The following is a 12,614-nucleotide window of genomic DNA, read 5'->3' as shown; positions in this document are numbered from 1 at the left end:
TTCATTTTTTAAAATAACATTTCAAAATGCCATTCTAACATTTCCTGGCCAGTGTTTCAGTAGAATTATTGCTTATTATTCAGTCTTCCTATGAATCCTGCACCGATAGTGATTAATACATGCTTTCAAAAGGTGATACATATGGCATACGTGTTGCATTATAAATTATGGAAACAATTTTTTTAGCTTGGATATATACATAGGTATAGTTACATGTAACACAATAAATTAAGACTATATGATTTTATGTCAAGCGTCATAACACATTAAAATACACAACAATAACAAGGTTCGTTTTCATAGTGTTGTTATGAAAAGATACATTGTGGGACCTAAGTGCTCGACAAAAAAAAAAAAAGGTATTTATGCAATTATAATGACTTAATAGCCATTATACAAGCTAAGTGTAGGTTTACATGGTCATAAAATACCTATATAAAATATAAATTAAAAACTAATATAATAAAATAGTAAATATAGTAAGTGTCACCACATAATTTACTCTATGTTACATTAACTTAACCATTAAAATATATATTTTTGTTGTCCTTTTTTATTTCCGCTTATGTTTCAGAGTTTATAAATATTCCATAAAGGTAAGGATGCTAATAAGGTCACATTAAATTAGACATCAATCTACAAATCTAATCTAGGGCTGTTTTATTTTACACTATATTTTCATATAAATATAATTAAAAAATTAAATAATACTGTTTTGTTTCTTGCTGGACTCTGAGCCTAGTTGTGCACTGATGTACTTAATTAGTACTTAATGTATTGGAATTTGTTTATTTCCACTGCAACACTGTATTGTTCATTTGCACCATGTAAACAAACACTGGCCCAGGATTGTTTCACAACAAAGTCCTTAGGCTGTTATTTTGTTCCATTGTAACATTCAATATTGGCAGAGGCCATATTCAGAAATGTAGAAACGCTGTTTTCAACCATATCAAACAATATTCAAACAATATTGTTAATTAATTAGTAAAATAAATAGAAATGAACTAACATATTAGCAAGTGAAAGTTTGAGGTCATCAACATAATAAACCAACCTGTAAATACACTACAGTTTAGGTGTAAATGTAAGAAGGCAGACACCACATATCATTTTAATAACAAAATACTTAGTTACTCTGATGGGTTTGTTTTAATGTCAAAACACATTTATATATGGATTTCACAATAACTGAGAAAACTATAGCATTGTCTATATAGTCACACAGTATAGTCCCATAATGTGCCTGCTCATAACAACCCTGTAGAACAGTACCTTACGGCATTTAGATATTTTCTCTAGCTATTTTACATATTGTGTAATGATAGAATGTCTCAATCAATTTTAATCTAATATGAGGCCATGAAACATGTTCATTAATATTTTTATTAAATCCTAAAACATACCTAATAGCCAGATTCTCTTGTGGTGTTTGAAATCTGTCAGCCTTCATTGTAGATTTCAAACTTGTGAAAGGCATTGTACAGATAGGACAAACTACCCACTAAGGAAAGCATGAAATGGTATGGGACGCTCTGAACAAGCTGAGCATCAGCTCAGAGCCAAGGGTCTACTAGAGAGTTATATACCATCCATTCTTGCACAATGAAACCACTCTCTGGAGAGATGGAAATCCTATGCAATGACTTCCTGAACATGGGTCTACAAACTTTTAATTTATAGTATTAAAAGGTTTGTATTTTTAGGATATGAATTTTGAGCAGAGGCCTACCATCACAGCTGGGCAGAGCGTGGTTCCACTGATGGTTCTTCTCACACACAATAGGCTGGTCATCACTGAGAGTATAGCCCGGATCACAGCTGAATGTCACTCTGGAACCGATGGCGAAGGTGTTGCCATGTCTCTTGCCGTTGACGGGTATCCCCGGGTCCAGACAAGAGTCGCTTTCCATCATAATGCCTGCGGGAACACGAGAGGATCCTTTCATTCCACCACCTTCTGTATAAATCTGCAGAGGTTAGTCTTTCTGAACTTGAAATCTCTCACTAAACTCTTGTAAAATCCTTTACGCAGAGGGAAAAAAATAATAATAAATGCATACTTGAGTCGTGTTTTTCCTGAATGCAGATAAACTCCCTGACCCTCCCTTTATTTCGGCCCTGGGTGAGGTTTAGGTCCCTCCTATATAAGTGCAGAGCGGACATTGCTATCTTTGGGAGAATCTTAAAGGCAATTCCTATTTTGGCGGCTCCTAACTAGATCACGAAATAACTGAATAATAATCCATCAGCTCCAATGAGTTTCAGAGGAGATAGCGGGGGTTGCATAAGGTGCGCTGTCAGAATCACTTCATTGTGAGTCATGAATATCTGTTTAAGTGAATCTAGCCACCCCCATCCGTGTTCTCTTCTTCTCTAGGTCTCTCGACCCTGCCTCTATCCCTCTCTCTCTATATATATGCAGTGCATTATATTACAACGGTGTCATTCAATTTCTCTCTGGAAAAAAAAAAGAAAGAAAGCAATTGGAAACAATTTGCCTAATCACCTGGCGCCGGTCAAGGTTTATGCATCTTTTAAAAAGAAATGACAGCCTAATCAGCCCACAGCACAAAGAAATTTCCAAAGAAATACAGCCATGAATTTCTACACATCCAGTTAATATCTTAACAGTAATTAAAATGACAATGCAAGCACAGATTGAGCATTTCCTAGATCATCTCTGCCTCCCAGCATGGATTCTAAAGACATTCATAGAATAATATCAACATAATATGAAATTTTAATTGCGTTGTAAATCGCTATTTATAAAACATCCCCCAGCTATTGTTTCAGCAGCTTTCCATATTCAACTTTCTCTTACAGAGCTCTTAATAATTCAGTAAGGTTAGTAACCACACTTATATAACACCTCCGGTGATAAAATTAGGATTGGTGATATGACGTTATCACTGATAAGTGGACATTCACATTCATTTTCCCACAGATTTGCATACTGGAATTTTTGACACTAACTGACATTTCAGGAGGAGATGAAGCTTTTCTTTTGGAGCTCATTGGCTGAGCTTGTTTATATCATGTTCCACTTCAGGCTTCAGGCCTCCAACTTCCAGTTCAAGGGTCCAAAGCATACCAAAATCACTGGACGCTATGAACAAACAACCTGGACAGGGCTCCAGTCCATTGCAGGGCATCACACACTCAGTCACTCTCACTTACTCTAATGTCTATGGACATTTTTGAATAGCCAATCCACCTACCAGCATGAAAAGTCTTTGAATAGTGGGATGAAACCAGAGTTCCTGGAGGAAACCAATGCCTACAACATGGGGAGAAAACATCCTCCATGTGTGTGTGTGTGTGTTCTTTTTTTTTCCATTTATAACAAATGAACGGCTACAGTTAATATTTATGCCCCCATTAATCCCATGTTTTTAATTTATGTTGATTTATGCTATGATTTTTCTACCAGTGTCAAGTGTTGCTATGATTCACAGATAGTGTTTGTAGTCTACTCTGAAATCCTATTGGTGATCAATTAATCTTTTCAGGACTGTACTTTTTATTCCACTGTGAAATGCTATTGTTGGTCTATTAATCTTTTCATGTCTGTACTATTATATTGTGTTGGTCTATGGAGAGCCTGTAGGCTATGACTGGAGGCCTACAAATCTCTAGTGAAACTGACAATTGACCACAATCAGCTTCCAATAGGACATGAAGCTGTTACAAATCTATTGCTGAACAGCCAAATGTATTGTTACATGTAATGAGGAGACCTCTGTAGTATTATCCCTATTATTCATTTTCAGATCGCATCACTTGACCTTTAAACAGTTCCCTAGCCTTTTGGAGACAGGTCTGGCTGCAGACATGCACACTCTGCCTCACATGCACCGCCAGCTTATTAATGACGTCAATGCACTCTCTGACTTACGTTGTGTCTGTAGGTGTTTGTTGACTAGGAGAAAGGAAGGAACACATTTGTGCTTTGTGCACGCACCCAGTGTGAAAGACTACACTGATTGAAGCATGGTGGTGCAGCAGTAGTGTAGTCACACAGCTCCAGGGACCTGGAGGTTCTGGGTTCAAGTCCTGCTCTATGTGACTGCCTGTGAGGAGTTTGGTGTGTTCTCCCTGTGTCTGCGTGGGTTTCCTCCAGGTGTTCCTGTTTCCTCCCACGGTCCAAAAACACATGTTGGTAGGTGGATTGGCGACTCAAAAAAGTGTCAGTAGGTGTGAGTGTGTGAGTGAATGTGTGAGTGTGTGTGTTGCCCTGTGAAGGACTAGTTCCCCCTCCAGGATGTGTTCCTGCCTTGCGCCCAATGATTCCGGGTAGGCTCCGGACCCACCGCGACTGAATGAAAGTGATTTTTAAAGTTTTCAGAATTGTAGTTTAATAAATTGAAATATTTGATCTGCTTCTATATTGTGTTCATTTTTATTTTGCAATATCATACATCAATGCCTAACTGAGCCTTTAGATTTAGTACTGTTTAATTTACTTCATATTCGTACAAAATTAAACAAATCTCATGTAAACACAATTTGATGCAAGGATATGAATATAACACAGAAGAAATATATAGCTTTGTTCTGTATGAAATTGAGTAATGATACAGTTTTATTATTGGGGACTATCTGGAGTATATCTTGTCACTCTGATGAGCATAAACAGGCACTGTTGGGCTATAAGACTGACAGTGAATGTATGTTAGCTTTGCCATAATGATAATAATGGAACAAAATAGTGATTATGATACTTAAAAAAAAAACCCTACCACATTGATAAGGCTCCTGGGTCTGTTAACAGAAACAGCAAGCTACTGCTCTGCTGCATAAAACATGTTCAGTGTGATTTCTCTAGCTGTCATCATATATAGCACCAGAAATCGTGACATTGATGATACGGTCATCATGTATAGCACCAGAACTCTATAAAATGACACCTTTTTAAGATATCGCTCAACTTGTCAAGCAGGAACAACCAAACAGAACTGTTCTGCTGTGCCGTTTCTGTCATTGTGGCAAAGACTACATGTGCATGTGACATCATGGAAGAAGAGAGAGCATCTAGCAGGGAGTGTATGTCTGCAGCCAGACTCCATTGTGTGTTGGGGGGAAGGAAGCCTTATTCAGCGAGATGTGTCCTGACTGTTTAAAATATTTATAACTGTTCAATTTATTAATACACTTCAGTTCGAATCTGTTGCCTTCATTTTCCTATAGAGCTGTATAACAGAATTCTGAAGCAGTCTGCCTGAGTAAATGATGTCTTAGAGCTGATTGGTTGAGCTTGTTTGAAGTGTCTTCCTCTGAACACTCTCTCAGACTGTCTTTTTTCTTTCCCTCTATTTTTATCTTTGTCTCTTTTCATTATTTGGTCTCTTCCTAAACTTTTATTATTTATTCCGTTTTATTTTTTCCATTGTCAACGAGAATTTTAAGACTTTCTTTTATATCAAGCATGATAATTCAAATCAAATTCCAATGTATGAGTGAATTGTTGATTTTCTAGTATTTATCACTGTTTCTCCAGTTCAGCCTTTCTCCATTTGTCAGTTTTAATTTGAATTAATTTAAAAATATCAGCTGCTCTTTATTTCATTGGCAAATAGAGCAACAGAAATGACTCAACGAAACTCAGACTAAAAAATTTCCCATTAACCGCAAATTATTGCACCATTCTTTTCTGGCTGTCATTGGAAAAAAAAGCTTTTTTTCTTTTCTTTTTTATGCAGCATGTGCAGATGCCATTCAGGGAACAGTTTGTGACTAATTCTTCTTTTTAATTTTGAAGGCACAAGGTGTATTCTTTTAACAACCGACCAATGCATTGCTATGGTTCACAGACAATCTATTATGCACTCTTGTATTCTATTGTGAAATGCTTCTTGTTGGTCTATGAAGAGTCAGTAGACTGTGACTGAAGGCCTGAAACTCCATAGCTAAGGAAAGAACTAGCTCTAATCAGTTTCCAATCAGACTGGCTGGTATTGCACAGCTATTGCCGAACAGTTGGATGGGAAAGGGCTCCCTACTCACTGCATGAGTGCACTCACATAGGGCATGAGCTCGTGGCTTTTTAGGTGCTATGTAGTGCACTACACGTCAATTAGGGAGTCGTTTTAGACTGAACTGAAATGAGAAGGTGGACTCACTCTCATAGCGGATTTGGAAGCCCTCGCTAGAGCGGCTGTTGTCAGTGGTGAAGAGGAGATACATGTAATTGCCGGTGCTGATGAGGAAGTGAGGCGCCTGGGTGCCGTGGTACTCTCCGATCAGCGGCGACGAGTTGGAGGGGCCATCACGGATCTCCAGTGTGTCGTAATTAACCTCAGTCTGGAACCTGTGAGAGAGGCAGAGAGCAAGAACATATGCTTCTGGCCAGGGTCTTTTAGTGGAATTTTTCTAACAAAGACAACGTAACTCCTCAAACTCGGGCTCTCGTTTGGAATTTCCAATATTAAAAAACCAATCATGCTGGGATTATAAACATAATATCTTTCTAATATGATTCTAATGCTCTACACATTCACAAACAGAAATCTACAAAATTGAATGTATTATAATTTTATTTTGATATGCAGAATAAAAAGTATTTGAACGCCAGTCTATGCAGAGAAATATATGCACTGAATTTATTCTGTAAAAATAAGTTAATTTCTACATTATCTAAATTGAAAGTGAAATATCAACTGTGGATATAATTTATTCATGACGCTTGTCATAAAGCTTGCTATAATCAATTTCCTCCAATATGAAGTTTGGAGAAAACTGTTGTTGGTTGGAAGTAGCTCTGATAAATCAGTTGTCATGAAAGGTTTATTCATGTGTAATGAAACCTTACTGAAATACAGTGTTACCAAAATTAATTACGAGACAAGTACAAAATTTTGCCTTTGATATCCACGTATATGTTGGTGACTAGTTATAAAAATTTTGTTATAAATTCATCTTTCACCTTCAATATACCAAATTTCAATCTCATATCTATATTCATTCATTCATTCATTCATCCATTCTCTGTAACCGCTTATCCAGTTTAGGGTCACTGTGGGTCCAGAGCCTACCCGGAATCGTTGGGCGCAAGACAGGAACACACTCTGGAGAGGGCGGGGGCATCAGTCCTTCACAGGGCGACACACACTCACACATTCACACCTACGGACACTTTTGAGTCGCCAATCCACCTACCACCATGTGTTTTTGGACTACTGGAAACTGAAGCACCTGGAGGAAACCCACATGGACACGGGGAGAACACACCAATCTCCTCCATGGAGCTGTGTGACTATGACACTACCTGCTGTGCCACATATCTACATATCAATCAAATTAGTTTCATATTAGAGTCTCAGGGTTAAAAACTGGATAATAAGGGTCTAGTTCAAAGGACTTAAAGCAGAGGTTAATGAACAAAAATGAGGAAAATGTAAGAAGAAAAGACTCCAAAAAAAAAAAAAATTGGGGACCATAGCAGGGATCATGGCGGCGAATTCTAACTTGCTGGAAATCGATACCTGTCAAAAGAGATCTTGATGGCATGATCCTTTCTGGCTTCAATCACCCATTCACAGTTGAGGGAGTCTTTGTAGTAACCTGGCCAGCCAGGTGACAGCAGCACTCCCGCTGGAGCTGTTAAATGCCCACCGCAGGGAGCTGGGAGAAGAGAAGCACAAAAATCAGACCATTAACAACACCCCCCAAAAACTCCCAAAATACACCTCCATCTGAGCTCGGCACGGGGGGAGACCACAGCATAGCGTGCAGCTGAAAAGCAAGTGAATAACACCTCCACCCCTCACACTGGAGACTTAAAGATTAATCCTCTCTCCGATAATACTCCCACACATCAACCATTTTCAGAAAATGTAATCGAAAACAGGAAACATCAGAGAAGAAAGACAGATACAGTCACATTTTTGGGCTCAGCATTAAAGGGTTAAAGGGTTATGAGCCTTATTTCATTCTGTTAGATTTCATTCAACCAGGGATTACAAATGCTTTGTTATAAAGAGACACTTTAGCTTTTACCACTCCAATGTTCAGAGTCATTCAATAGTTATCATATTATTATTATTATTATTATTATTATTATTTTAAGTAATATCCCCAAAACTGACCTTGTGGCATGTTTTCAATTAAAGTTTGAGTGAAACCGAATCACATTAATTACAGTTTGTAATTTAAATATAATTTAAATGATATTCATATTAATTCAGTAAATACATATTTTCCACATAACCACAATAAGCAGTGTTTGTTGTATGCTTTTTAAAATGATTTACTTTCAGTTTTCATTCCCCTTTTGACTGAACTCCTCCTAACTCTCATTATATTCTATCACCAGTGGAAGTAGTTGTGTCATACACAGCTCCACACAGTTTCACACCAATAAATAAAACTGAAATGTTCCAGCCCCTTGTTTGGCCCTAAATGGTACAACAGTTTTATTTGGTGCCTCCTTTCCATCTTAAATGGTGAAGCAGTTCTGTTCTGGTGCCTGAGATCCACCTTAGTTGATGTGACGATTACGTTAGTGCTATACATTCAGGTTACAGACTACAACTGCTGAAAAATTAAGGTGGTGCCCTAAATTCGAAACCCATACCACATGTGGTCGAGATGTCGTTTCTGTCGTCCTAAATGCAAGGCATTAGAATCTACCTTCACAGCGTGGTACAGCAGTGTTCCACACCACATTGCCGTCCTGGATGACGCAGGTGATGGATTCGGAGCCGTGGGTCTTAATAAAGCCCTCGTCACATGTGAAGAGGACCGAGCTGCCCAGTAAGAAGTGCTCCCCAAAGCGCTGACCATTGATGGGGATGCCGGGGTCATGACATTCGTTCTGGCCGAAAGCTGGAGAATACGAACAAAGCACAGAAAAAAAAAAAAATCAATGTTGGAGTCTGAAAAATGGAAACTAACAAAGCACAACTCATGTCACATGTCACTGTTGAACAAAATTGTCCGAAACGGTTACCTGACAGGAGAAGAATGTTAACATGACACTAGAGCACTTCAAAAGAATGTAACATCAAACATGAAATTAAAGATATTAATGTGGGGTTTGTCCTGGTTTGCTGCAGTAAGAGCTTTTACTTCCAATTTTTTTTTTTACTCCAACATTTATAAACAAATAAATGAATAAAACATATATAAATAAATAAATTGTACAGATTTGATTGCATTCCGCCCCTAGAACACAAGGTCAGCTGCTGATGTTAAATGGTTATTGATGGTTCACAAACCTCACTCCAATCCCATCACTCCAGAGAGTTCCTCTGCTCCAAAGCCTAGTGCATGGGAGCTTTATGACCCTGCCCATGCTTGGCATCAGGCACAGTGACTTTAGGTTTACAGTATTATGCTAAATCTAAGGCACCTATGATTATTATTATAGCTTAAACTGATTTATAATCTCAATAAGCATGGTGCTTGTATAATATTATATAATAAATACAAAAATGCAGAAATAATTTTTCCCCTAGCTGTGTTGTGAGCGAGTGTGAAGAACAAAGTTTGTTTCCAGATGTTCTCCTGGTTGTATGAATTTGTTAAACCAACAGCACACTTTCATTCATTATCTGTAACCACTTATCCATTTCAGGGTCGTGGTGGGTCAGGAGTCTAGCTTGAATCACTGGGCGCAAGGTGGGAACACACCCTGGAGGGGGCAAAATACTTTACAGGGCAACACATACGGACACATTTGAGCAGCCAATCTACCTACCAACATGTGTTCTAGGACCCAGAGGAAACCCACGCAGACACGGAGAGAACACACTAAACCGCTCACAGACAGTCGCCCAGAGCAGCGCTTGAACCCACAACCTACTGGTCCCTGGAGGTGTGTGACAGCAACACTACCTGCTGCGCCACTGGAGGATAACCTCAAGAAATACTGGACTGCCACAAGGAGAGGTGTGGAAACAAGACTTTCATTCACATAATATCATTACATATTTTCAGTATATTTGTTTATATATTTAAATGTATTTTTGAGCAAGTAAACTCTAGTTGTTAATCTCATTCTTTCAGGTGCCTAAAAGTACTGTATATGTATATATTCCACTGCATTTCATGGTTTTCTATGATTATACATGCCACGGATGCCTGACTGAATTAGTTGCACTTTAAATGAGCTGAATTCATAGTTTGGGTTTATACTAACTTTTAGACATCTTATTTACACCTGGTTATTTCGTGAGTCTTGAGTATCAGAATTATATCTGCACTGAGATTTTCCACTTCACTGGGTGGTCTGAGATGCAGAAACGTAAATGCACGGTTTCTCCATATCACATTTAACAGCCAAGATCCTGCACAATACATTTCTTTATGGTATACAAGACTGACCAACTGGAGAGTTGACTGCCTATTTAAAATTAATCAAGATCCAATCCCACATATTAGTCTAATGAAAAGACCATGTGTAAATAAGGTCACAGTGAATAAATCAGGATTGATTTTTATATTTTTTTCCTTACTTTTTTCTTCATTCTCACATTTTTTCTTCGAGGCAATATAATACACTACATTTAGAGTGAGGAGGAATTGTGCAAATTTGACTTCCTATTTTTATACCCAACATTTCCTAAGTACAGTCCTGGCTTGTAGAACATGAGACCGGACGGGAATTTTTAGGTGTGGACTCCCAATTATCCTGTAATGCCTGACGTAGGTGGATCTTTGAGTGACATGCAGGCGTCAAGGGTGTCAGACAGGATCCTTCAATTATTACACAGGCACAGGAGCTCCAGCACAATATCCCCACCGGGCTATTTTTGTGGCCCTCAATTGGTGAGGAACATCTGTTTGTTCCACCCTTGTGGCAGGAGGATGGCTAATGCACGGGGACGAAGGCGGTGGGGCTGGGGTTGTGACCCTGCTGACAGTGTGGTTGTTATTACGGGCCTTTTCTGCCAGCCACTCCAGCTCTGCGCTGGGACATGTCTCTTCCTGTCTGAGAGGGTCATACCCCATTTCTACAGCCTGCATTGCTGAGATATCAAACCACACAATCACCTGACATGAAGACCGCAGACACCAAACCAGCCTCCCCACCTTTTTCACAGTCAAAACTAACACATATGAACAGCTAAATCCAACACCTGGAGACACACAAAGATACATATCTAGAGTAGTAATGCAGGATATATATATAAAGGTTTATAAAAAAGTTCTGAAACCTACCCATCTGCCCACCCAGAGAAATTGCATGTTTTTTTTTCTATTTGGTATTTAGAGTGTATGAACTATGTTTCAGATAAAATAAAATAATATTAATTAAATATTAATATGCTCCTTGGACTAGTGGCTAATGAAATGGGTGGGGGGAGCTATGTACAACAACAACACCCGAATATACGTTGAGTAAGCAACACTTAACATTACCGCTGCCACTGTTGTAGTTTCCATAGCCAGTCACTCTCATTAGAGACTGGGGTTTTATGAGGTCACCAGCTACATTTCAGGGGTGAACCAGTGTAGTGGAAAACCAATCAAGCACCAGGGACCAAAAAGCCTGTAGAGCCAAGTAGAGTCACACAGCATAAGTACAATGCAAGGAAAAAGCACCATTAGTGGTCCCTGCTGTTGATATTTTAAATGCCTGTTCAAAATGGCTGTACTGTTCCATGCGACACTGCCTGCCAGCTCATTGGCACAATTTCCTATTGTCCCTTTGATGATCAGGGTAAAGTTACTGAATGCCCAAGTTTTAAAGCTTTTGGTACACAAGTTGATCCCTGGACTCTGTTCCCTTTCTCACTGAAATTGATCTTATATAATGGCCCTATAAAACACAATTACACTACTGGTGGTTTCATGTGTTGCAGAAGAAGGGGCATATATGAGCCCTTCCAGCTTGGTAGCACCATGTGACTATTGAGATGCATTAAAAAAAAAATCTCACAGCAAAGCCCCTAGTGCAGACTTAACACTCACCCCCTTTGTCGGTTTCCAGCTGGACTCAGATGAACATGTTAATGTTAAATCACCACCGAGGATTTAGCTGTGTGGAGCTAGGCTGTTCTTATTGGTTGTGTGAACCAGTAAACATACACAGGGATGTTGTTTGGCGGCTCCAAATTGCTCTGCCTCTCAGTAACATTTGGTCGGTGCTCCCAACTGGCCACTTCCATCTTTAAACCTCAGTCTGTCAGTGTTTAGTTCCTAAGGAAACCACTATATACTCCATTTTACTGGAAACATTTACCTTGCTGGCATATAGTCACACTCCATCTGTTGATGCAGAATTCATGTGAGCTATTCTCGAGTCCTTAATCAGTGGTCAGTTTCTGAGCACAGGCTTTTTTTTTTTGCTATATTTTTAGGTTGTGAACCACTCTTAGAAGCTTCACACTGCGAGAAAGGTCCATTACTAAAATATCAGCACCAGTCTTGTGGTCGAAAACTGATCAATGATGAATTGTGGAATTGTGCATCACAACAGAGAGTACAGACCGCAATTGTGCATGTACAATACAGTGACTAACACATGAACGTATAAAGTTAAAGCACTTTAAAATATTGGGTTAAAAAATATAATTTAAAGAATAATTTCACACAGGTTGAGCTTGCCTCACTTTTTAGAACTTTTAGACCTGCTACAATGCTCAAGCTGCAAGAGATTAGTGCAAATT

General features: G+C 38.8%; 1 protein-coding gene across 1 annotated transcript in view; it reads right to left on the bottom strand.

The window, feature by feature from the left end:
• csmd1a (CUB and Sushi multiple domains 1a) overlaps positions 1 to 12,614 on the bottom strand; it is a 603,150-nt gene that overhangs the window by 186,673 nt on the left and 403,863 nt on the right. Inside the window, exons 15-18 of the mRNA XM_066678438.1 lie at positions 8,632 to 8,826; positions 7,485 to 7,623; positions 6,123 to 6,310; positions 1,733 to 1,921 (exon numbers count right to left, since the gene is read on the bottom strand). Of these exons, the coding sequence (XP_066534535.1) occupies positions 1,733 to 1,921; positions 6,123 to 6,310; positions 7,485 to 7,623; positions 8,632 to 8,826 (711 nt within the window). The remainder of the gene's footprint in view (positions 1 to 1,732; positions 1,922 to 6,122; positions 6,311 to 7,484; positions 7,624 to 8,631; positions 8,827 to 12,614) is intronic.

Source organism: Hoplias malabaricus, chromosome 8, assembly GCF_029633855.1.
Source record: "Hoplias malabaricus isolate fHopMal1 chromosome 8, fHopMal1.hap1, whole genome shotgun sequence".
In the NCBI taxonomy this organism is placed as follows: domain Eukaryota; kingdom Metazoa; phylum Chordata; class Actinopteri; order Characiformes; family Erythrinidae; genus Hoplias; species Hoplias malabaricus.
The sequence above is the reverse complement of the archived record's forward strand: the minus strand, read 5'-3'. Positions and strand labels throughout refer to the sequence as shown.